Source organism: Vespa crabro, chromosome 24 (assembly GCF_910589235.1).
Source record: "Vespa crabro chromosome 24, iyVesCrab1.2, whole genome shotgun sequence".
NCBI lineage: Eukaryota > Metazoa > Arthropoda > Insecta > Hymenoptera > Vespidae > Vespa > Vespa crabro.
This window is the reverse complement of record NC_060978.1, coordinates 3,429,725-3,455,871: the sequence shown is the minus strand read 5'-3', so window position 1 is coordinate 3,455,871 and position 26,147 is coordinate 3,429,725. Positions and strand designations below refer to the sequence as shown.

The following is a 26,147-nucleotide window of genomic DNA, read 5'->3' as shown; positions in this document are numbered from 1 at the left end:
ATTTCTATAGGTTAAACGAAATCTCGTTCGAACAATTATTTGTTTCTATTGCAACCATTTTCAGTTTTTACAAAATTATGAAACAAATGAAGGCCAATGTTTAATAATTAACGAGATATTAACGTCTGAAATTACAAGTGAAAATTATAAACGTCTATTTAATCAAATAATACTTGCAATGTTACAAAATGTACGAAGTATGATTAGAAGATGTCGATTGAATTATTGAGGTGAATAAATTATTATTGTTTCTTTTTTGTTCAAAAATTTGTTTAAGTTAAAATGTAATGTGACATTGTCTCCATATATTACATCCTGTTGTCGACATTGTACCGTAATTTGTATACTCTCCTCTTTTATGTCAATAGATCAATGAGAATGCAGAATAACGATATTAAGAAAAAATATATAAAAAATAAAACAAGACCGACATCCTTCGATCATCGCAAAAAAAAAGAATGATCTTATTGTAGCAATTAGTGGTTTTGGGTTTAAAACAAAAAATTAATTAAACGAAAACAACTCGTTCTGCCGATGCGTCCTATCACGAATTCAAATGTGGAATATTTACATATGTATGTATGTATCTATGCAAGTTACTAGTTTATCGCGTAGATATAGAAGACTATCGATTATTCATTACATCGAAAAGATATGGATCTAAGGGTTAGTAGCGAAGCTGCAGAAAGCTTTTGTAGCATGTATGCCTCTTCTTTATGGCTTCTTCTCCCCACGCAGTTTACTTTCTCGCACTATGATATCTCCCAAACAGTACTGAGATGCTTTTATTATCGGAATAAGACAAATATGGACAATTCACTGCATATCACTTTTCCTTCACTGCTTTTGTTTATATCCATTTTTACTAATTTAATAAACTTTCGTTACACTAAACAAAAAATTATAAAATTTATAAAAAATATTTCGCACGTTAAATTACGAAACTTTTCTTAATATATACATATATTTTTTTTCTCTACTACTTCTAACAAAGGAGACTTGGCTCTTATAATTTATAATCGATCAATGTAAGAAATATTTAAAAATATTTCTAGTAAACTCATTAATTTTTTAACAAGATATTTTATTCATCGATTTGACTGGTCAAGTTCATCATTTTCTATATATTTTGCTCTTTTCAAAATCATCGCCTTTAATATTACATTCTCTCGACTTCTTTTCTCGACTGTTTTTCTCTCGACTGCTTCTCTCGACTGCTCGTCGCCATGCTTCTGGTTCGAGTGACGCGATTCCTTCCTTCCTGTGGATACGTATGCTCGCTTTTAATACGAGAGAGAGTGAGAGAAAGAAAGAAAGAGAGAGAGAGAGAGAGAGAGAGATCAACAATTGTATCTGTGGGCGTAGTTGTTTCTATCGTCTCGAAGCACAAAAGGATCGCCATGGTCGAAGCGACGTTGTGTTTTTAGAACGCGTACATGGCTCTTTCAAAAGTATGCCTCTCCGAGCGGACAATGAAACTTCGACTCGTGTTTGTATCATATATCTATCTGTTTACAAGTTAAACGCGTTTGACGAGAAAATGCGTACGAAGAGACAAAAAGAAATGCTCTTTAGTTTAAAGAGTAACGTTAAAATGATATACGACTGACATTGATTCTTTTTTTTCCTTCGTTTTTATTTTGAATATTTTTTTTTCGTCAGTAGGTATCTGTCCCTGTAAAAAGAAAAAAATAATTCGAACATATTAAATGTTCAGATTCAGTTTTTATTAATTATAATTATATCCTTTCATTTCTATTACACCAAATAACCAAAATATCAAATTACTAAAATTAAATACAATTTTAATTTCTTTATTTTTACAAACTAATAACATCGTCTAAACAAATTTAAAAATTATTTTCAAAATTTTCTTACGAATTTAAAAATTATTTTTTAAAATAAATTACTTCACATTCGTTTGTCAGTCTTGTTAACGCTTAATTCAATTTCAGGATAAGCCAATTCCAGATAAGCGATTCGATTTTAATATTTTCTTCTACAACGATTTTCCATGTCGTATCTATAATGTGCGCGCGTCTATGAACGTCAACCACGTGACATGGAACGTGTCATTATACTGCTGTCCTCCACAATGTCCCGATCGAAGCACAATGCTGCGGGAATTTATCCGTGCGAAGCGCACGAAATGCTTCTCTGCTTCTGTCTGTCTGTCTGGCTCTCTATTTACCTATTTGGCTCCCTCCCTCTCTCTCTCTCTCTCTCTCTCTTTGCTCTGTCTGTCTGTCTCTCCCTCTCTCTGTCGATCTCATCCTCTGTCTTCACCTATCCTTTTACATATTTTTCTCTCTTTCTTTCTTTTTTTCTTTTATAATTTCTACATCCTTTTTGTCTTCCGTTCTTACTTCCGCTCATGGAAACGCATGCTTGATTTTCTGCTATGTCGACACACATTTTCTCTCTCTCTCTCTCTCTCTCTCTCTCTCTCTTTTTCTTTCTCATTCAACAAGGCAAAACCGTACTCCGATATATTCAATTTTATTTAAATTTTGTGATAGTAATATTTAAGTGTACAATGAAATCTTATGGGAACATCATAAAACTAAAAGGAAATGAATTATTTACGATGCAAGAATACGAAAGTTTATTTTTCTAGTTTCAAGTTTACTTTTATAGATTTTTAATTAAACAAGATTAAGAAGATTTATTGAACTTTACGCTAACTTGAATTTTAAAGCGATTCCACATCTACTTAATCTATTACACACACCCACACATGTGTGCATGATGATTATCGAAAGATGACTTTTAGTTGAATTTTGTTATAAAATTAAATTACATCGTTATAAAATTATATTAAATAATATTAAACCTTAATAATTTCTGTAATAATTCATTATATTTGTTATAATGCTAGTTTGTTAGTTGGTATATTTTTGTTAAGATGTTTTGAAAAAAGGGAATAAGAAACACTTGAAAGAAGGGAATTCTAGAAAGAGAATAATGATTATGATATCAAAATAATAATAATAAAAATAATAGCAATATTAATAATAACAATAACAATAATATAATTACGATAATATAATACTAGTAAAACTAACAGTTATCATTATATATCTATATAAAATGAAGATGACTATAATGACGGTGATAATAATAGCATTGAGTGAGAATAAAGAGGAATTGAATGTAACACAATTTAGCATTTTTATCTAATAAAACTCTTTGCCTAATATTAGATTTCTATGTATATAGATATACTTATAAAGAAAAAATCAATAGGATTTATTACTCGACTACTATGCGCAAGGTTAGTGTAGAAAGGATTAAATGATAATTCGTAACTTTTAGATATTTATCGATAGTTTGAAAAATTGATACGAACAAGTCTTTGCATACATATTATATTTTGTACGTTTTTTTGCTTGTTAATTTTATTTATAAGATTGTAGAAGTCGTTTCATACTGTTTTATCTCCAATTGGTACTTTCAATTTATTTATAAAGAAATTGAAATAGAAAATCTTTAAAAGCCAACCAGACGAAGGAGAAACAAACATCGTCATATTTTCGTATAAAGATATAATTAAAGCAGCTTACGAGAGCATTTTACGTGAGTTCTTGTAAAATTTCAAACCGTTAGATTGTCGTCGTTAAAAAAGAAAAAAAAAAGAAAAAAGAAAGAAAAAAAGAAGAAAAAATAATCAATAAAAAATACGTTTAACGGGTACGATCAATGAAACGGCAAATCACAGTCACCCTATTAAAGAGTCGCCAGTTCCTTCTTACTAGTAATTTCTCCTCCCGTTATTATTGATTATGGCAGTGTGCAACGGCTTATCCTTGCTTAACCTGAAGAGCTCGTTTCTTGAGTATACCTATTTGTAAAATAATAGCTTCATGAATCGAACAAAAATCTGAAAAAAGTAATTACAATAGAATTCAAAGAACGATTGACAAAAATACAACTAATAAGGTACTTTTTAAAAACTACTCGACATTTTCTATATTAATATTTTACATTTTTATTTTTTTTTTTTATAATTTTTTTATATTGAAATTCACACTCGAAAAGAAAAATTATTATAGATTAAAAAAAACATAATATAGCTTTAAAAGTAAATATTGATTTAAAAATAAATATGAATGTGTTAATATTCAATTTCAATCTTGAACATATCATTTTCTTTTCATTCTTTTTTTTCTCTTTTCTTTTTTTTTTACTAATAAAATATTTATCTGACATATATTGTTGACGTAAAAAAAAAACAAAAAAAAAACTGAACTTTGAATAACCTAAATTCTTATTTGTTAAGAACGAAACGAAAGGGAATAAAACTGTTTATTTTACTTATTATTTCTTCTCGTTAATATTAGTCACATTTTTTCTCCTGCATATATACATACATAAATACATACATACATACATACATACATACATGTATACACATACCCACACACTCGCACACATAGATATACATTATTTGACATATCCCTCATACCGTTTTGCATCAAAGATGCGCTTTCACCGTTCATCTCATTACGCAAGTCGACTATATACGACTACCTTGTGAAATTCACGCGGGTGAAATTAATCTCGTTTAATATAGAGACGAGACAGAGAGGAATTGAATACGATGCCTGCACTCTGACACGCTCTTACCGCCGATATATTATTATTCTATTACTTGGTAGCGAATAAAAAACCTAATGAGAAGAGTGATAAAGTGAAAGAATAAAAGTAAAATAATATACCTACATATAGGTTTATATATATACATATATCCACACAGTGTCCCAACAAAAAGTGTATCACCAGGATTATTATGAAATCTAGTGATTTTTTTCACCAAAAACACCGGAACAAGGCAATTTTTATTACAGCTATATCATAGAGGACGTTGTTGTCAAGATACGGAAGTAATAACATGGAAATCGATATTTTAAGCCTAATATGGTAATATGATAACATCGATATGAATCAAACGAGTACCTACAGTGTCTACCTTTTCAACGATATTTCATCGAGTTATAGTATAACAAGCTGTATAATCAGTAGATATATTCTTTATGAGTACTTGTAATTATTACGATTTTTAGAAGAAAGATAAATAAATAAATATAATAAGAAACAAGAAAAAAAATTCATTGATTTATCATTTGTTATCGGACTTATATGGAGAAAATTGATAGGATTATTCCGATAACAATGTTTGTTAAAATTCAAGGCGTTATAACTCGATGAAATATCGATGAAAAAGTATACTGTAAGTGTTCATTCAATTCGTATTTTCTATAACTTTTGTTAGGGTTAAAATATCCTATTTTCATTAAAAAAAAAAAACTTGTCATGAGTTTCGTATCTTAACACCAGCATCCTCTACGAAATAGATGCAATGAATTTTTCCACAGAACTTAACTTTTATTTTAAATATTTTGCTTGTAAAAAACCAATAAAATCGTAGATATTTAGCCATATCTGTTAAAATTAGACACCTTGTACATATATATATATATATATATATATATATATATATGTATAGAGAGAGAGAAAGAGAGAAGCTGTGTAGTAATTAAAGAGATGCGGTTTTCGATCAGCGACTGAACCGAATAATCACGTGATTGGACAATCGCATTTAGCCTCGTATTATTTCTCTTGCGATAGAACGCTATTTGGAACGCGGCCGTTATTGCTATGCAATCAAATTGCATTGGATAATCTCTCGATTATATTTGATCTAATTACCTAACGCATTTGTATTATAAACTTTATATAAAAAGAATAGAATTTCTCTTAATATATTTATATATTATTTATATATTTTCTAAATCTATGTATATATATGTATATATGTATATATGTATTTACTCATATTAATCATAATTTGAAACTGATATAACCTGCGAAGATATTACAATTACTTTCAAAATGTTTTTGTTAATTTTTCTCCTGTAATAAAAAGTTTATCGGAGTCAGTATTTTTAAACATTTGATTAGTATTTCAAGTATATCGACACATAATTATGTGTACTAATAATTAAAGTGATCATTTGTTTTACGAAATACTTGCCATTAATTCATAAAAGTACCGATCAAATAAAGATCATAGAAATGATAATTTAATATAGTGACTTATAATATCTAATGTATCTCAAGGTCATTGCTCTTTTTAAAAAATACCGCTAAAGTAGATTGGATTTACATCGGTTCATTGTATTTCATGATCACGGCTCTACTTTCCCATCGACGATAATAATATTATCCCCACATCTCATGGCGGTTACGGGTAAAGCATTGAAGGCTCGTGAGAACCACTGTCGAAATGAATGGAAGATCCATTCACCGATCCATAAGCTGATCAAAGAACCGGTACTTTAGATTCTGATAGGAATTTTCTTCCATTTAAATAGGGGCGTAGCCCGGAAGGTGAAATTCAAGGAAGTCTTTTACCACGGGATCTCGAGAAAGATGAAAATTTTTCTTATTAAATTCGTAATAATATGTTTCAGGATAGACTCTATCGGCATTATCACAAAGAGATTGCTAAGAAAATTTTATATTTTCTTACGTGTGCTTACGTTTCTATATTTAATAAAATCTTTTCAATCATTAACAATCAGCTATATAATAAAATAAATCTATGTTTGTTGTGAAAGTGACTTATCTCAAATTTCTTATGTCAAAATGCATAGATATCTTGTTTTTAATAAAATATTGTTCATATCAAATTAATGGATACATTAATTTCTTGTGATTCTCCATGTCATGGTTAGTTAACAAAAACAAATTATACGTACAAATGTTCTATCTCTTTTTCGAATTAATTATGTACCGTCAAATATCAAAAAATAATTATTTTTTTATATTTATTATCGATTTTATAAAAAATAAATTATAAAAGTTTATAAGTGATAGATGATATAATGATAATAATAATAACAACAGCACAAATCGCTAACTAATCCATTTATGTCAAACAATGGATCATGAACGACGAATTTACTCGTGATTGACAGTAAAATTGGACGACTTTTCAACGTATGTATACATTGTTTATGAAGTTGTCACGAATGTACAAACCTTTCGTAATCTCATGTATATAGAAGCTCGCATTCGTACGTGGGAAAACCTGACGATCGTAACATCCATAAATCCCGAATACTGGCACGAGGGCGTTTCTCTCACACCTATTGCGTTATTAGTTACGTACATATGCAAGTATGTACCACATACATACCAATGAGCCATTTTTGCATACGTTTCAAAGTGATAAAAAAAGAAATCGTAAGGAATCCGTGAATAAATATTAATAGTTACAAAAACAAAGAAACGAAAATTCATCGATTTAAAAAAAAATAATAATAACAAGCGAGAAAGAAATAAGATAAAAATATATATGTAGATAAGTTTGTCTCAAGTTTTTATTTGTTTTTATAGAATATTCTCAGTATTTTCTTTTCTTTTGTCAAAACTTTCTATTTCTTTGTATAAGGCACGATCAATCGTTTCATTTTATATGCCATAAACCAGAGGCAATTTCTCCGCGGTAAAAATTTCTAGTGTTTACGCTTCGTTATGATGGAGACTTCGATGCTTCTGTCGACTCCGAGCCATGTCGTCTCACTTATGGTCCATTGTTACTTTTAAGTATCTTGAATCTTTTCGAAGCAAAAGATTACCGTTCGAGTACTATATTGCAATGACTGGAAACGGAATATCATCGATTAAGTGTTTTCTTCGTGATCTTTTTAAACGTCAAACTTGACAATTTTCAAAGGACTTGAATAAATAATGCTCATTAAATGAACCGCAGTTCAAGTAGCAAAATGACTTTTTATCGGATTTTGAAACGTCATATTTTTTTTCTCTTTTTTTTTTTTTTTTTTTTTTTTTTTTTGTTAAAGCATCATACCCAATGAAACAATTTTCCATAACATCCTTTTATATACAAAACGAGCCTGATCACAAAATCCATCAATGGACTTCAAATATTTTTTTTGTCTCGTATGATTTATTAAAGAATCAATATACTTGATTGTAATTCACATAGCTCATGGATCATCTTGTCTATCATAAATTTTCTTGACACTATTATTCAATACATCGATCAATTTGTTCGGATTAAAATAATATAAGTCCTATATGCACGTGTTAAAAGTTTAATGTCGTATGTAGTATGATATTTAAAGAAGCTTATCTTTGTTTAAATACATTAAGGAAAAAAAAACAAAAGAGAAAAGAAATAGAAAAACAGGAAAGAAGAAGAAATATCGTGCCACTTAAATTGTTTTCTTAGTAAGTCGAGTCGAGAGATTCAAGGACACAATTTATCATTATTTCCATCTTTAAGGAACATATATTAATTTACAACATTTGTTTTCATTCGCCATTTTTTTTCTACATTCTCGCAAGGGAATCGGTAAATCATTGATAGATACGTAAAAAGGAGGAGTAGGAAAGAGAAAGAAAGAGGGAAAGAGAAAGAGACAGATGAGAGAGAACATTATAAGGAGAACAGTGAACGTTTAGACCATACATATACATACCTACACACACATTGTTATACATATGTACACATCAAGACCTCTTATTGTTTCTACCTGTTAATTTTTTGTATGCTAGACAGGTGATGTCGTTCCTCTCATGACCATCCTTGAACGTATCGCGTGCGCTCATGCGAAAAGGATACGGAAACTCAAACGCTCACACGTTATGAATCATGATTACGGAACGCCGTTTTCGACGTGTCTTCGGACTCGATGACTCATGTCTATCTTTTACCTTTTAACAAATATACTTATATACATATATATATATATATATATATATACATATTTTTATTTTTCAATTATATCGTACATCAAATAATTATGCTTTAGGATAACACAGTCTGATTTCATCTTAACGAATTCGTTCATTGTATGAAAATGAAACGTACCAGAATAACGAACAATTAATTATATTTCATTTTCAACGATCACCAGTGCAACGTTATGTACATATATATATGTATATATCTTTTTATATTAGATATTATGATATACAATCTGCACGGTCTAATGAATATCTTTCTAACGAGATTTGAAGCATATATTCAAAAATATAATAAACCACACGATGTCGATAGTAACGAAGAAATTAATTGCAGACCAATTAGAAAGAAAATAAATTTCGAAGATAATAATAATTCAGACGATTAGAGATGATCAATTAATAAATTCTCTTTTTAATAATTTTTTTTATAAACGCAATAATATCGTTTTATCAATTTGCAATAGGAAATTAATATTATTTCAACATCGTTCTTACACAAAGGAGTGCATTATAACTGGTTTTAGTTATAGGTTCCTTTTGGACTTCCATTTTGTTATCATTTATCTCGATAGCGTGACTCAAACGTTCTCTATGCGGAATATCGTAAGACTCGCACCTCGAAGACAACGATCTTCGACGTTCGTGCGTGCGTCCATATACCTACATACGTCTGTGTGTGCATCTATCGGTCATTGCAGAAGACCCGTTACGTCAGTAAATCTAATACATATATATGTATGTATGTACCTAGCCAAACGGAGTATATGTACTTACTTTGCTTTCCTCCCCACCAAGCTATAACTTCTTTTTTTATTGATTTTTCCACACTTGTAAGTATGTTTTTATCTAACGACTATTTAACTATATGACGAGCATTCTCATTGAATTTTCTTTTCTCTTGCGTCGAACAGCCCACAGCTACGTTCGACTAAAATGAATTTCTTTTTCAACGATTATAATTAGAATGCATATATGTATATATATATATATACATACATATCTATTAGATTAAATAGAATTTATAAATTTAATAATCATCAATTGTCTCATCTTACGAATGCCTTTTTTTTATTAATCAAACAAATGTATTGTTACTCATTATTCGTTTTTCCCTTTAGTCTAAATAAGAAAATATTTTTTATTTGCAAAATTAATAAGTGAATAATATAAGAAAAGTTTTACTTAAACGAAGATTATAATTTTAATGTTGAATGAATAAACATAGTAATTTTTATTTGTTATTTATTTTGATATTTAAATAGAACTTTACCAAAACTCTTTTATTTGAACGATTATGATAATGTAAATATCGGTAAAATATCACCTATTCTATAATTAACTTCGTTCGTGTTTCTAATGTAACGTTTGAACGTCTTATTCAGTAGTTTGTTGACATTACATAATATGTATTCTTTGCAGTATTGACCAGCCTATTGGCGATCACACACGAAGCACCACAGGACGTACGCCGGAAGGATGCCGAAGATCATCCACGGGAGGCATATTTCAATGGATCAGCTTTTCTGAAGTTAAATTCCTTCGTGTCCGTGCACAGGCATAGCGGCTTGAGTTTTCGAACCTGCGAAGGTGGGAGGCTCTTTGTTCAAAGGTACAAAGACGACTCCATAAGTCTCGAGGTCACGCACGATGGACTTCTCTTCGTTGCAATCGTAGATCAGCAAGTCCACGAAGCAAGACTCAACGCTAGATTACTAAACAATGCCTGGCATAATGTCAATCTCTTCTTCAGACTTGGAAATCTTACTTTGAGTACAGCTGGTCATACGCAGGTAAACATACGTTTATCTACCTTTATACAATAACGTTATAATATATAAGAATGTAATTGCGCGACGTGCATACGTGAAAGCAACTTAATAATTCGTAAAAGAACGTATAATAATTCGCAATACGATGAAATCAAACGCAACGATTTATTTTCTACAAATTCCATCGACATTTATCCGTACCACGGCTAATTTTTACTATTCACTGAACAATGTCCTACTCAGATAAGTATTTTCCATGTAGATTCCATACTTGCTGTCTTCTTTTTTTTTTTTTTCTATCAGGGAATTGAGAGGATATGAGTTTCATCGTAATATATTTCACGAGCGTTTATAATTGATATTTCGAAAAAGATATAGATAAGTATTTCTGTTTATATGATGAGATCATTGTAACATGAACTAATTTGTCAAGATTTCACAAACGTCACTGTTAATTAACGTTATTTGGTTTGCAGGTTATCGCAAATGCCACATACAATGCTGCAATTTTAACTCTGCCGGATTACAACGTTAACGATTCGCTGATAGTCGGTGAAAGTTTTCGAGGATGCATTCTTCAGGGTCCTGGTATACTTTTCAACGAATCTATCAACAATGGAGCTGTATTTGGGCCTTGTCCTTCGGACAACAGAGGATGTAAGTAACGTCATACATTGCAAAAAAATATTGTCAGGGAGGAGTTTTATGTATAAGAAATAAATACGTAGTTAAAAGAATTTAGAAACGTAGAAAAGTAAATATAAAGTTAGGATAGAAAATGTTGTTAACATAAAGAAGAATGATGAAATCAAATGTCCTGTCGTTGGTATACAGTTTCCATACACTTGTTTATTAGGAATGGTTGGTAATTTTCAATCCGTATTATATAAGAACTGGTTAGTATGTCAGTACTTTGCGTTAGATATTTTAAAAATAGTTGATCGCATTCAATCTAACAGAATTCCTACGATTAACTTACCATAGTTCAATGTTGTTAGATCAAGTTTACAAACGTATAAATGAATATTTTCTAGATAATAAATCTAAAAGAAATTTTCCTTAAGAAAATCAATCGTTGAGAGAATATTAATTATCTATGATGACTCTTCAAATGTTCCTCTTTATAGTTCAATAATTCAACCGAGTTAAGAAATTAAAGGAGTGTCTTTTTTTCTTTTCTTTTTTTTCTTTTTCTTTTTTTTCCTTCTTATGTTATCGTAAAAAATCGAACAACCGCTGTTATCCTTTGTTAAGTATTATAACTTAAGTACAAATACAATTAGCAAAACGTAGATATTTTATTGACGCACTTATCTTTCCTTGTTTTTTATTCCTTAAACGCACAACGTTTTCGTATATAGTGCATCGTGTAGATTGTATCGTAGATTTTCTTTTGTACAACTTTCAGGTGGTCCAAATGGCCTTGGAAGTGGCATAGCATCGGCTACAGCTTCCACCATGGATGTCTGCCGCAACGAACCATGCATGATGCATGGTAAATGCGTGTCACGGCAGGACCGTTACGAGTGTCACTGTTACGCGCGATATTCCGGCAACAACTGTCAAATCGATAATGGTAGATCACGATAATACCACATATGTCATAAGAATTTTTCTACGCTAATGGAAACGAGTTGAAAAAAAAAGAGAAAAAAAAAGAAAAAAAAAAAAACTAAAAACCGCAAGGAATTTGCATTTCTTCGATCATAAACATGTTACATTTCATTACATTACATTTCATCTTTTTTTGTACCGAGAAGCGTTGACCTTCGTATTAAAGCATGCATATCCTATCCTTGAACAAATGTATGATAGGAATTTTATAGGAATTCAAAGGAGACTTCTCTTAGGCAACTTTAATGAATTTTTGTCTGCAAACGTGCATGTGGTAGTACATAGTGACGTCATTGAAATATTATACGTAACACATTATCATGTAGATTATATATGAACGTAGCAAAACGTAGTAGAACGATATTATTTGCTTTCATAATAATTCGCTTTCTAGCTTATGGAAATATTATCCCGTATAAAATGTAATTTTTAATATTTGACATCCCCTTTGAAAACTACTTTCGTATGTCACGTAAACTAGCCTTTCTCCATATCCATTAATATTTCTAATATGTTAGTAATAATTATCATTCTTGTGTAAAATAATATCGAATACGATTCTCCAGGTTCACCGTGCTTGAATAGTCCGTGCCGAAACGGTGGAATCTGCATCGAAGACAAAAAGGGTGACTTTACTTGCAACTGTCAGCCCGGATACACAGGTGCATCTTGCGAGTCGCAATTGGGTGTACGACTTTGCGAGGAAAGTCCTTGCAAAAATAACGGCATTTGTTTGGCACTCACTGACAACGAATACAAATGCGAATGCTTGCCAGGATGGACAGGGAAAAATTGTGAGACCAATATTAACGAATGCCTGTCTTATCCCTGCAAACACGGTGGTCGTTGCATAGATGGGATCAATAACTACACTTGCATATGCGATAGAACAGGGTACTTTTTTTTGTTCTTTTTTAATCAATCAACTTGTTTTGATCAATTTACAAAAGAAAACGATTATACATTTTTAAGTACTTTTTTATCATTCCTGTTTTCTTGAGGTTAACCAAAAAAAAAAAAAAAATATTGTTCGATGCTTATCTCGACGATAGAGTATATTAAAAAGAAGAAAAAGAGAAAACAAGAGATGAATAAGTACTGAAACATGTAAATGGTAAATGTTTTCGTATGATAGGGCTCTATCATATATCCATTGGGGTATAGTAACCATTTAAAAAAGACATTATATAATATATAAAAACATATTCTCAAATTGTTCGCTTAGATATGAAGGATCAAATTGCCAGATAGATATCGACGAATGCCTCGCTAAACCGTGTCTTAACAATGGCATATGTTACGATAATTACGGTGGCTATATATGTCACTGTCCAGCCGGTTTCGAGGGTCAGAATTGTGAGTTGAACCTGAACGAATGTCTGTCGAATCCATGTGCTAACGGAGGCGAATGCATAGACGACGTTGGCTCTTATCACTGCGTATGCCCAGCCAGTTACACTGGCCGTCATTGTGATTCGAGAAGTGTCTGTGAAATTGATTCATGTCCATCAAACAGTATCTGCATCAGGGATTCTCACGGAGAACAGTGCGTTTGCAATCCTGGATATATGGGGATTCCACCAAACTGTACTATCAACTATTGTGCCAGTAATCCTTGCATTAATGGCGGTACCTGTACCAGTAACAGAGACGGATACAATTGCACCTGTACACCCGAATGGAAAGGTAATACATCGGTAGATAGTAAGACTAATATTTATTTTATCCTTTGAGATCCAACGGAGCTTTATTTTTAATATCCAACTGTAAGAAGAAAATAATTTCACAGGATAAAATAATTTCACATAGATATCTAATAAGTAAATATCTCTTTATAAATCGATCGCAAATGATATTTTACTGATAATTCCACTAATGGTTCTTTTCTTTTCTTCTTTGTTGTGTCTGTTATCATTGTAACTTTATATACGTAGATACATATAGATGTTCGCTCTTAAAATGTTTCACTCTTACATCTTAACAGTCGCTCTATCTTTACATTTATCTAAAATATACATAACTCTTACGCAACTAATTTGCTGTTGAATATTGTCTATGTATGAGCCATGTTGAAAGTCAGATTATTTTTATTGAAACAAAATTACTTAACACTGATAAAAATGTTTCTTAACTTGAACCGTGTATTTTGGATGCGGCCTTCTTGATTAACTTTACTTGAATAAAAGTGATCTAAATTACTTGAGATATTTAAACGAAAGAGAAAATATTTCTGAAAGAAAACAATTTGATTCGATACATTCTGATTCACGTTGGCTCGAATGATATAAACTGCATGTTTTTTGTTGCTTATTTTTTTCCTTTCTTTGTCTCTCTCTCCCTCTCTCTCTCTCTCTCTCTCTCTCTCTCTCTCTCCCCTCGCATGCATAAAATACGATCTGGCAGTAAATTGTCTTGTGTTGTCCCTTACCTCGTGGTACGTGTCGTTCATCAGGTGCAACGTGTTCGACATCAGTTTCGGATTGGTGCACGATATGTCACAATGGTGGTACATGCATTGAAACAGTCTTTGGCATCATGTGCCAATGTCCACGATTTTGGACGGGAACGCAGTGCAAGGAACAGATTACATGTCGTAATCTACCTTGCAAACAGGCTTCCGCTTGCCACGATTATGTGAGTTTGATTTCTCGATATTCTGCTTCGCGTATAATACATGTATCATATGTATGTGTAAGCTTTTATACATGGAATACATTGTCTGCTTTCTTTGCCTCATTTTCGTTACTTGTCTTATCACCAAATAGCCTGGAGGCTATTATTGCACCTGCGAACCAGGATGGACAGGACCAGAGTGTTCCATTGACATGGATGAATGCTCTAGCGATCCTTGCCGAAATGGTGGTATATGCATCGATCAACTCAACAGTTATTACTGCCAATGTTTGGCTGGTTACACTGGTACAATCATTATTTTGTGTTCTCATTGATCAGTGACGCTTTGTTTCACGTAAAAGATTAAAATCGAATGATATTTTGTTTAATTAACTGATAAATTTATTAATTAGATCATTCATTTGTTCATATTTCTTCGTCTAATCTGTCTTTTGTTGTTTTTCATATAAATTTTCTTTTTCTATAATTATTTTCTTGGTATAAGAATTAATTGAACAGAATGTACTACATGTATGCTTGTTGGTTTTTAACAGATCACAAATTGATTATTTAAAATTTAAAATAGCTTCTATTCCTTTTTTTTTCTTTCTTTTTCCTTTTCAACAAGGTAAATAAGTACAGATTATGCAAATAGCTTGTTAGCAAACAACTTGTAGCGAAGAAAACAAGTTGTCATAGAGTCACATTCTCAATTACAAATGAGTTTATTTTATGAATAGGAAAGAACTGTCAGATCAACGTGGACGAATGTCTCTCTCAACCATGCCAAAATGGTGGCACATGCATCGATCGTATTAACGAATACACGTGTAATTGTACGAAAGATTTCATGGGCCAGAATTGTGAACGAGAATTCGATGCTTGTTCCTTGAATCCGTGTCAAAATAATGGAAGTTGTACTCTTATATCAAGATCAAGACGAGATTTCGTTTGCGAATGCCCGAGAGGATTCGAAGGTAAAATTTGCGACGTAAACGTTGATGACTGCGTGGACGTGATATGTCCAGATGATAAGATATGCGTCGACGGTATCGCCAGTTATGAGTGCAAATGCCGCGAAGGATACAGAGATCCAAATTGTACCCTTATCGTTTATCATTGCGCCGGAAAGCCGTGTAACAATGGTACCTGCATCGATTTAGGTGACGACGGATTCGAATGCAAATGTCATCCTGGTTTTCAAGGTACGTTAACTGTGATCTAAACTAACTGTGTATATAAAAATGAAATATTTTCGACAGAGCAATTATTAAAAAGAAAAAATGAAATTTAGTTTTGCTTGCCAATTTCTTTCTTTCTTTTTTCTTCTTGTTTTGTTTTGTTTTAAAATGATCTATCTAAACCAAAAGATATAAAAAAGTTTATAATTGGCTCGGTCATGCCTTCATCCAGCTCGATTCAATTACAGGTTTATTCTGTGATCAGGACGTCAATGAATGCGAGACTCAAGGTAACTCCTTGTGTAACAATGGCATATGCTTGAACACCGAAGGAAGTTACAAATGTTTCTGCATACCTGGCTTCTCCGGTGATCATTGTGACATAGATATTGACGAGTGTCTTGGCGGACCCTGTTTGAATAACGCCACTTGCATCGATCGAATCAATACGTTCGAATGTAAATGTCCACCTGGTTATGCCGGGAAGATATGCGACACCGATGTTAACGAATGCGAGAGTGATCCTTGCTTGAATGGTGCGACCTGCATAGACGAAGTCGCAGCTTACACTTGTAATTGCGCACCTGGATTCCGTGGAACTAATTGCGAGATTAATATTGACGATTGCGAGCCACTGCCATGTTACAATTACGGTAGATGCATGGACGGTGTAAATGATTATACGTGTGACTGTACCGACACTGGCTTCGAGGGTACGAGATGTGAAAAAAACATAGACGATTGTTTATCCGCTCCGTGTGTCAACGATGCCATTTGCATCGACGATATAAAGAACTACAAATGCCAATGTTATTCCGGTTACACCGGCAAAAACTGTGAAATAGATATAAACGAATGCGAAAGTTCACCCTGCCAATTTAACGGTACTTGCCTCGAGAGATCAAATAAAGAATTGTACAAAAGCGAGGCATTTAATTTACCCTCCATATTCACTCAAGATTTCAGTTATGCCAACGCGAGCGGGTCAGTAATATCTATGCATACCTATTAGATTCCTTCCTTATTATTACTATCGTTGTCGATCTTATATTCAATTAATTCTACCTCATCTCTGTTCAGATACGAATGTTTATGCGTCCAAGGAGTTACGGGTAAAAATTGCGAAATGAACATAAACGAGTGCGAGAGCAATCCTTGTCAGGCTGGTAGCTGCGTCGATCGCATTGGTGGATTCACTTGTGAATGTGACGAAGGTTACGAGGGTGATCATTGCCAGCATGACATCGACGAATGCAAAAGATACACCCCTTGCGTCCACGGTGTCTGTACCGATGGTAGAGCTGACTATTTTTGCACTTGCGAACCCGAATACGGCGGAAAGAATTGCTCCGTTGAATTAACAGGCTGTTTGGGTAATGCCTGTCAGAACGGCGGTACCTGTTGGCCATATCTAATCGATGAAAAAATTCACAAATTCAATTGCACCTGTCCAAACGGTTTCCACGGTGAAATATGTAATTATGTAAGTACCTTATTGCTTCTTTGTCGAAAAATTTCAATTATTTGATACGCGTACGGGACGGGACAATTGAATGAAAATATATAGATCCTCATGTTAAGAGTTAAAATCAGTCTTTTATAGAATCTTTTACGAGATATTATTTTATCAATCATGCTGAATGATAAACTTTTACTGATCGTTATAAACATTATACTTATTTAAAAGCCATAGATTATTTTGTTCGTACGATTACCGATATATTGCAATAGATAGTATTTAATGAGCACATTATTAATGCAAGTTATTCAAACTTGTTTCACAATGTTTTCTCAAAAAGAGAAAGGTACGTACGTAAAGCGCTTGGGGCCTTTATTTTAAACCTAGAAAGAAAAAAAACCATAGATTTTTAATTTTTAATTTGTTTTCCAGGTGACCACCATGTCATTGAGCGGCAGTTCATATGTTCTTGTGAACACAACTCGCGAGGAAGGATACGATATTCAATTTCGTTTTCGAACTACGCTACCAAACGGTTTGTTGGCCATTGGAAAGGGTTTAACGTTTTACATTCTTGAACTCGTCAATGGCAAACTCAATCTACATTCGAGCCTTTTGAATAAGTGGGAAGGCGTCTTCATTGGTAGCGGTTTAAATGATTCTTCCTGGCAAAAAGTTTTCGTAGCTATCAATACCACACATTTGGTTTTATCGGCTAACGAAGAACAAACGATATATCCCATCAGTCTCAACGAAGGATCTAACTCCAATCACACATCTTTCCCGATGACGTACGTCGGTGGTACCACTAACTATCTCCGAAGACTTACGCATGGCCCGTCTTTCTTTATAGGCTGTACCGAGGACGTCGTTATTAATGGAGAATGGGTGCTTACTTTCATTCAATTCATCAAACGACAATAACGACAACAATATCTATGATCAATATTTATGTTCAAAATTTAACCAGATCATTTAATTTTAGGTATATTCAGGGACAACATCTAAGACGGTCTATATGGAAGGTATCGAGCCTGGGTGTCCACGTGAAGCACAATGTTCACCGAATCCTTGTAAAAATGGAGGCCATTGTACCGACGGTTGGCGGGATTTCTCTTGCAAGTGCGAACGACCGTATTTAGGTCACACGTGCCAGTACAATATGACGGCTGCCACATTTGGTTTTGAGAACATCACTAATGGTTACGTCACGGTTAAAGTATCCGATATGGCGAGGAAAGCGGTTAGATCGATCGTAGATATTTCAATGTTCATACGGACGAGACAGGATAGAGGCGACATATTCTATTTAGGATCTGAACCGGCTCCACAAATGGACTCAAAGTCTCAGGACAAGACGTATATTGCGGCACAATTAGAAGGAGGAGAATTACTCGTTAGAATTCAATTTAATGGTACCGAGGCGTATACGGTAGGTGGTGTTAAATTAAACGACGGAAACAACCATCTGATACAAGTTATCAGGAATGTAACGTTGGTGCAAGTGAAAATTAACGGTACCGAATACTTTCGCAAAACCATTAGCACTTCAGGACAATTAAACGTTACTGTACTTTATTTGGGCGGTTTACCGCAAGCATCGAGATATATACGACAAGTCGATAGTCGTCAAATGGAAATTCAACAAGTACCGCAAATAAATTTCAAAGGAATAATACAGGACGTACAGATATCTAATGGCAACGAGATAATGGTCGTCGAATTCTTCCCTTTGAAGGTATAATATTACGATGATGTATCCTAATGAATCTTAGCAAAAATTTAATGAATCGTTCAATTAACTTTATCGTCATTATATAAAGGCAAAAGACATACCGACACCGACGCAATTTGGCAACGTAACTTTCGACCATGACAAAGTTTTGGAAGGCGTATTGTCCGACAACGTGTGTATCAGTAATCCTTGTAACCACAGCGGTACCTGCCACGTTACGTGGAATGATTTCTGGTGTCAGTGTCCACGAGGTTATACTGGCAAAACTTGCCAAGAAATGGAATTTTGCCAACTCCAAGACTGTCCGGCTGGTTCTAAATGTCAGAATCTCGACGATGGTTATGAATGTATAGCTAATGCGACATTCGATGGCGTCAGTACGTCGTTCACTTACGTTTACGATCAAATGGAAATGGAAGAAAGGAATGAGTCCGACACTACTATCGATACTATCCGAATAACGTATCGATCGAATACTGGCGGCACTCTGATGCACATGGCGCCTCGCGTAGGTGATCAACACTTTACCGTGTCCGTTTACAAAGACGAAATCACAGTTTCCTGGAGACTAGATGATCAGAATCGTGGTATCCTCAGTTTCGGTAAGAACGAACCCGACGGGAACTGGACGTCCATAATACTACGACTAAATAACAATTCTATGGAGTGCACTTATGCAAACACGAACGACGAAAACGCGCCCCAAGTTAGTCCGAATTTCAACTTTGCACTGTGGTACGAATTGTTGATCACTGGTACGGTCACTCTAGGTGGATTAAGCAATGCTCTCTCTAATCGACATACTTACGTTACTCTCGATAATAATAATCAAGCTACGAATAGAAAAGCCATTAAACAAAATACTGTTGATCTCAGCGATTACGTTCTGACTACTACTACGCCACCCCATCACATGGTATCAGGTATAAAACTTTTCTCTTAGATTATATTTGATTTGAAATATGTGTGTGAAATATATATATATATATATATATATATATATATATATATATTGTAGTATATATATATACTAGTATTTCATCATTACTTATCTTCTCAGGAGAAGTATTTAAAGGTTGCCTCGGTGAAGTAAGAATCGGCAGCATGTTATTGCATTATTTTACTTACGAAGAGGTATATCAAAACGCCAACTTTACACCATTTGAATATCTATCTCTACAAAATCATAACTCGAGTAATAATATCGGTTGCCAATTATGCTTCGATATTGATTGTATGAATGATGGTCATTGTCGTAACAAAACCAATAGCTACGTATGCGATTGTCCAGCGGGCTATGCCGAGGATGATTGTTCTGTCAATATCGACGAGTGTATCGACAATAAATGCCAAAATAATGCGACTTGCGTCGATGGTATTGCTACTTATACCTGCATTTGTAACAGTGGCTGGCAGGGACGGCTGTAAGTATATGTAAGATAGAAATTGTTAACGCCAATTAAATATTTGCTATAAAATTAATTTCTTTGTATGAAAAGAAAAGAAAGGAACAAAAAATAACAGAAAAAAGAAGAATACTGCAACGATGTGATAATAGTTTTTGATAACGTTGCGAAAGATTACGAATCTTGTGAGGTTTTCTTAACTTATCTAGATCTTATCTTTTTTTTTTTTTTCTATATATCTTTTAGATGCGACAGCGATATTAACGAGTGTGTGACTCTTAGTCCGTGCCAGCATGACGGTGTTTGCGTTAATAAACCTGGATCTTTTCGTTGCGAATGTCCCGATCAGTTTGTCGGTGAGCTCTGCGAAAATTTTCGACTGATTACGTGTCAAAGCGAACCTTGCAAAAACGGTTCCACATGTACGGACATTGTAAATTCAAAGACAGGAGATAATTACACTTGTACTTGTATGACTGGTTTCGAGGGCACTCAATGCGACTTACCCTATTGTCAAGTTCAAAAGTGTCAAAACGGCGGCACGTGTGACCTCCTACATCAGGTATTAAACATTAAATTCCGTAGTCACGATGATATTCTTTTCAATTTCTATTAAAAAAATCATTCGAATATCTTAATACGCAAAAAAGAAAGTTTACTGTCTTTTGTGATTAAGGTAAGATTTACTGAATTTATTGAAACCAGACAGATTTCTTATCAATTTGCCTTAATATTAAGAGAGATGTAATTGAGAAATTCTTGTTCTTTCAATGATTATTTTTTTTTTTTTTTCCTAGGCCCCTCAATGTATGTGCCTACTTGGTTACACGGGACTTTACTGTGAAATAAATATAGACGATTGTGCACCAGACGCGGATGGTAACGTGCCGTGTAAAAATGACGGTAAATGTTACGACAAAGTGAACGAATTTACCTGCGATTGCTTAGACACCGGTTATACAGGACCAGATTGTTCTATAGACGTGGATGAATGTCAAAATCCGTTGACTGATTGTGGATACGGGAAGTGTGAAAACTTGCTTGGTACTTATCAATGTATTTGTAATCCTGGATACTGTGGATACAACTGTAGAATGGGTGACCCTTGTAGAGAAGTAAATATTTAATCATTCACATGAACTCTCACAGTCGTTTTCGTATCAATTATAATCTCTATTTGTTTCATTTAACAGGATCATTGCCAAAATGGAGGGACGTGTGAGTGCGGAAATAATGGTGAATATCAGTGTGCTTGTACGCCAGAGTATACTGGAAAAAATTGTACAGAGGTAAGAGAAATAATTACATTATTTTAACTATTAATTCACTAACTATGATAATTGCAATTTAGTTTTATGAGGAATCAATTAAAGGAATCAATCCAAAATAAATTCTGTTGTAATAAGCGGGTTGGCTAATTCGTTGTTAAATTTTTCAGTCTGGACAGCTTGGAAGTCAAGCATTCAATATCGCTATTATCGTAGGGCCAATTGTTGGTTGTTTATTTCTCATCGCGGCAGGTTCATTAATAGCATTATTTATGATGGCTAGAAAGAAACGTGCCACTCGTGGTACGTACAGCCCAAGCGCTCAAGAATTTAGTAATCCGCGAGTGGAGATGGATAACGTAATGAAACCTCCACCGGAGGAAAGACTGATTTGAAGAGCTTATATGATTTGATAATAATAAGTGATCAGAGCGTCTTACGCAAGCTAGTCTATCGAGTGCGTAAGTCGCTATTACATGTACGAAAGAAATTGGATGATAACAAAAAAATCTTCAAGTGGCATATCATCAAACGTTCCATTACGTTTTCTAGTCTATGCTACTTAACTACTTTATTGGGTCACACTAATGCTGTAACGGTATAAATATGTCGAAATCTTTCATAAGCTGTTGAACGAGAAAAAAAATATAAAAAACGAAAAGAAAAGGAAAGAAATTACAAAGCCACTTCTCATAGTGGTTATATAGGAAAAGTACAATGGAATACGGAAAAAAGGAAAAAAGAAAAAAAGAAAAAAAAGAGAAAAGAACAAAAAAGGGCAAAAAGAAAGAGAAGACTACTATATTCAGAGGTGTGCAGTATTTTACAGATTAAATTTTAATTTAGTTTATTCAATGTTGTGTTATAAATATATTACTCGAATTAGATTTTTTCATGTGAACACAATTCACGACGACACAAGTACAATGTGGCAAAGAGATTGTATTAGTCAAAAACTGTATTGTTAATATTGGATACTTAATGTGACGTCACAAATAATGAAGAGCATTGCTTTTCATTCTTTCAGTATTTTCAATTTTTTCGACGATAACGTATGATAAAACACCATACGAAGTAGTTACTTAACGAAGAGTGTACTTAAAGCTGTGACAAGTGTCCTTACTATGTAAGTGATACGCGATCGCAGCATTCAAATAACGAGACCCGTCCATATTAGTGCCTAAATTATTATAAATGCAGAAATTCTGAAACTTTTTGACATTAATATGTACCAACATTGGTCAAAATATAGAATATAAGAGTAGATGAATAACAAGAATATGAAAACATCCGGCGAGCTTCGCTATGTTATCATATCTGTTAATTTTGTGTACATAAAATAGATGTTAAGTCATAAAATTTATTAATGGTTTTGTCAATAGGATTTTATATGAATACTGTATTTAAAATTAACATAGTATTTTAACAACAAATGTACTCTTTGGTATGTAATAATATTACTACTGTGACCAAAGTAACGGCGAGAATTAACTCGACCAAGAATGCGTTCAAAATACTTATTAAATAATGAACTATATATATATACACACACACGCGTAAGAAAATCGTCTGTATGATTCACTACGCACTTTAAACATGACAACAAAATGGCAAATAATAATCTTTATACAGACAGACAGACAGACACACACACACACACACACCATGGAAAGTCGTAATGATAGAATACTATCTATGTGCTACTATATTAGTGCTACAGCACTATTACTACGTGCTATACAATATTTTTATGTAAACGCATGTAAAATACAGCTATAGTCGGAAAATAATAATCAAAGATAATAAAATTTTTAAATAAGAGTTATCATTTCCGGCTATGAGCGCATAAAAATTGACAGAATTATCGTAGAATATATCGTTGATTGGACACGAAGCACACATTAAAAAAAAAAAATAATTTTATTTCTTATTAGACTGAAATTTGAATATATTAATATAACATTCCCTATGGTCGTGCCTAAAAAAATGTATAAAGATGAATATATGTACTTTTTCTACGAGTACTTATTTTCATGATTGGTCAAATGTGATTATGCACTAAATTTATTATAACATAAATGATGAAAGTTTCAATCATCAATTGTACAAAAGGCAATAAAATCTCGAAATATAAATGATAATACATCTTGTTATTTCGTAAAACTTTGTATATACAATTTCTTGCATTTAAAAAAATAATTTTTATATCCATTAAAATAATTCCATTATAATAATAAAATAGTCTGAATAAATCTATTCTTGTTTCATGTTATTACATGAGATGAAAAAAAAAGGATATACTGATCATATATATATATATATATATATATATATATATATACACACATGAATATTAATTTCAATTTTCTATAACTTTCGATTAGCTATTTGAATCTACATTTTTAACAATGATATTTAGCAAGGAAATAAATATAAAATAAGTCAGTCATAAAAACTGACTACTAATTGATTGTATGAAACAATATTATGCTATACTTTTCCCATTGATTTTTGTAAGTTTTTCGCGAGATAATTTATCAAAAAATAAAAGACCTGCTGCTCTTTCAATAGTTTCTGGCGGTACCTATAACAAAATTAAATTTATTATAAAATATATTTATCAGATCAAACTAAATTATGTATTTATAAGAATTTACCCGAAAATTTGTAAGAGGAGTATTGTCATCAATGGGCATATTTGGCATTACATAAGCCTCCATTTCAAAATTTGAGTTATGAGTTGCTCCAACAATTACTTTATAAAAGTGTGTCGGTACTGCAACATGATTTGCACCAATAACTTCGTAGCGTACATATAATTTACCGTCTGCATTATCTCTTCTAAAAAAAAAAAATGCAAACTATAATGTTTCATTTCTATTTATATTTTTCATTAATACACTCACTTTGGAATATATAATGGGCCAGTACAAACATAAACATCTTTATAAACATTAGTTAATTTTCTCACATATTTTTCTAATCTATTCCAAGAGTGTCTATTAAAACCAACACCAACTTGAGGTGCCATATTTGAAAGATAAAATGTTTGATCCACATGTTTTTGATGTAGTTTATGATTTCCAGCTGCTGCTAAATGTCCACGATCGTAACCACTTCCTTTATAATCACTGTTATCCGATCTGTATTATATAATTGTGATATATAATTATATTAATTAAAAATGTACATATGCACACATACACACAGTTTAATAATACATATCATAGCAGATACTTAAGGGTTCATTTCATTAAAAAAATATGCAAATATGTACCTAAAATAAGGGTGTATACTGGTATCTGGCGTAAATTCACACTTTGAACGATCTACAGTTTCATTATATTGTAATCTTTCTTTGTTTAAATGTTCAAATACCCAATGAGCAACACGATTTCTTCTGTCATAAGACAATATAAAATCTTCATATGATCTGATGTTATCATAACCAGGAAAACCAAATTTCATAATCTGTTAAGTTGATAGAATCTATTATTACTCGTCTAAGAGTAGACATTAACACTAATAAACTCGAAAAGGGATAAAGAATTATAGAGAATTCTTTTAGATAATTTTAATAAAAAAAAAATTGATTCGCTTATAAATTGATTCATATGAAGATGTAATCAGATCATTTACACGTACATACGTACATGCATACATCATACATATATATACATACACATATATATATATATTTCGAAAGATAATATATTGTTCATAGCGCATTTTTCGCAAACGTCGTGTAGTAACATTCTCAAATCTAATCACATAACTTATACGGAATTATAGACGCAATATTTTCTAAATAAAATAGAAAATCTCTTTGAACGGTCGGCAATGTGTTAAGATTATGTTCTATATTGAAATAAGAATAATTGATAATAATTTAATTTAAAAATTACCTGGGATACTCTAGTTGCAGTTCCAGACAATTTTGAACCCATTTCCGATTCTACATCCGAAGGTTCTAATAGATTTTCACGTGCGGATACTATGCCAAATATTGGTAAACCGGGCATACGTTTAATTTTATGAAAAATACTCGTTCCATTGTCTTCCTCCACATGAGAATGTTTTTCTTGTTTAAAATACTTGCTTATGTACCAACCACTTAACCCACTTATCGTGGATAATCCTAATGCTAACTTAACATTCTTCATAATTTATATCGCGTTGCGTCAATTTTTAATAACGATAAATTATTAATATGTTACACAACATCACCGTTTTAACTCTTTTATAGGTTACCCACAAAACTACGCCGCCTACTGGTCGTATAATGAACTTAATATACATATATATATACATATATATATGTGTA

General features: G+C 32.6%; 2 protein-coding genes across 4 annotated transcripts in view; one reads left to right on the top strand and one right to left on the bottom strand.

The window, feature by feature from the left end:
• LOC124432258 (protein crumbs) overlaps window positions 1-23,964 on the top strand; it is a 34,817-nt gene extending 10,853 nt beyond the window's left edge. The window contains exons 2-19 of one of the 3 annotated variants that reach the window (XM_046981019.1): window positions 10,198-10,568; window positions 11,024-11,204; window positions 11,956-12,123; window positions 12,728-13,055; window positions 13,387-13,847; window positions 14,614-14,795; window positions 14,927-15,080; window positions 15,515-15,979; window positions 16,204-16,939; window positions 17,036-17,438; window positions 17,847-18,302; window positions 18,400-19,152; window positions 19,238-20,072; window positions 20,210-20,573; window positions 20,802-21,117; window positions 21,353-21,670; window positions 21,749-21,844; window positions 21,994-23,964. In XM_046981019.1, the coding sequence (XP_046836975.1) occupies window positions 10,198-10,568; window positions 11,024-11,204; window positions 11,956-12,123; window positions 12,728-13,055; window positions 13,387-13,847; window positions 14,614-14,795; window positions 14,927-15,080; window positions 15,515-15,979; window positions 16,204-16,939; window positions 17,036-17,438; window positions 17,847-18,302; window positions 18,400-19,152; window positions 19,238-20,072; window positions 20,210-20,573; window positions 20,802-21,117; window positions 21,353-21,670; window positions 21,749-21,844; window positions 21,994-22,218 (6,812 nt within the window). In that variant the 3' untranslated portion in view covers window positions 22,219-23,964. The remainder of the gene's footprint in view (window positions 1-10,197; window positions 10,569-11,023; window positions 11,205-11,955; window positions 12,124-12,727; window positions 13,056-13,386; window positions 13,848-14,613; window positions 14,796-14,926; window positions 15,081-15,514; window positions 15,980-16,203; window positions 16,940-17,035; window positions 17,439-17,846; window positions 18,303-18,399; window positions 19,153-19,237; window positions 20,073-20,209; window positions 20,574-20,801; window positions 21,118-21,352; window positions 21,671-21,748; window positions 21,845-21,993) is intronic. The other 2 variants (XM_046981020.1, XM_046981021.1) reach the window with 2 other exon arrangements.
• LOC124432264 (endonuclease G, mitochondrial) lies at window positions 22,654-26,116 on the bottom strand. Its single transcript, XM_046981039.1, has 5 exons — window positions 25,729-26,116; window positions 25,101-25,294; window positions 24,730-24,966; window positions 24,481-24,664; window positions 22,654-24,407 (listed from the first exon to the last, which is right to left on the bottom strand). The coding sequence occupies exons 1-5, from the start codon at window positions 25,984-25,986 to the stop codon at window positions 24,309-24,311; spliced, it is 972 nt and encodes a 323-aa protein (XP_046836995.1). The 5' UTR covers window positions 25,987-26,116; the 3' UTR covers window positions 22,654-24,308.
• Between the last annotated feature and the right edge of the window lie 31 nt (window positions 26,117-26,147).

What these genes read in the sequence shown, in the direction of transcription:
- LOC124432264 (XM_046981039.1), bottom strand. Translation starts at nt 25,986, where the DNA reads ATGAAGAATGTTAAGTTAGCATTAGGATTATCCACGATAAGTGGGTTA. An exon ending in AGTATACACCCTTATTTTAG is followed by an intron (nt 24,967 to 25,100) that starts GTACATATTTGC and finishes TATATAATACAG; the next exon opens with ATCGGATAACAGTGATTATA. An exon ending in CTCCTCTTACAAATTTTCGG is followed by an intron (nt 24,408 to 24,480) that starts GTAAATTCTTAT and finishes ATTTTGTTATAG; the next exon opens with GTACCGCCAGAAACTATTGA.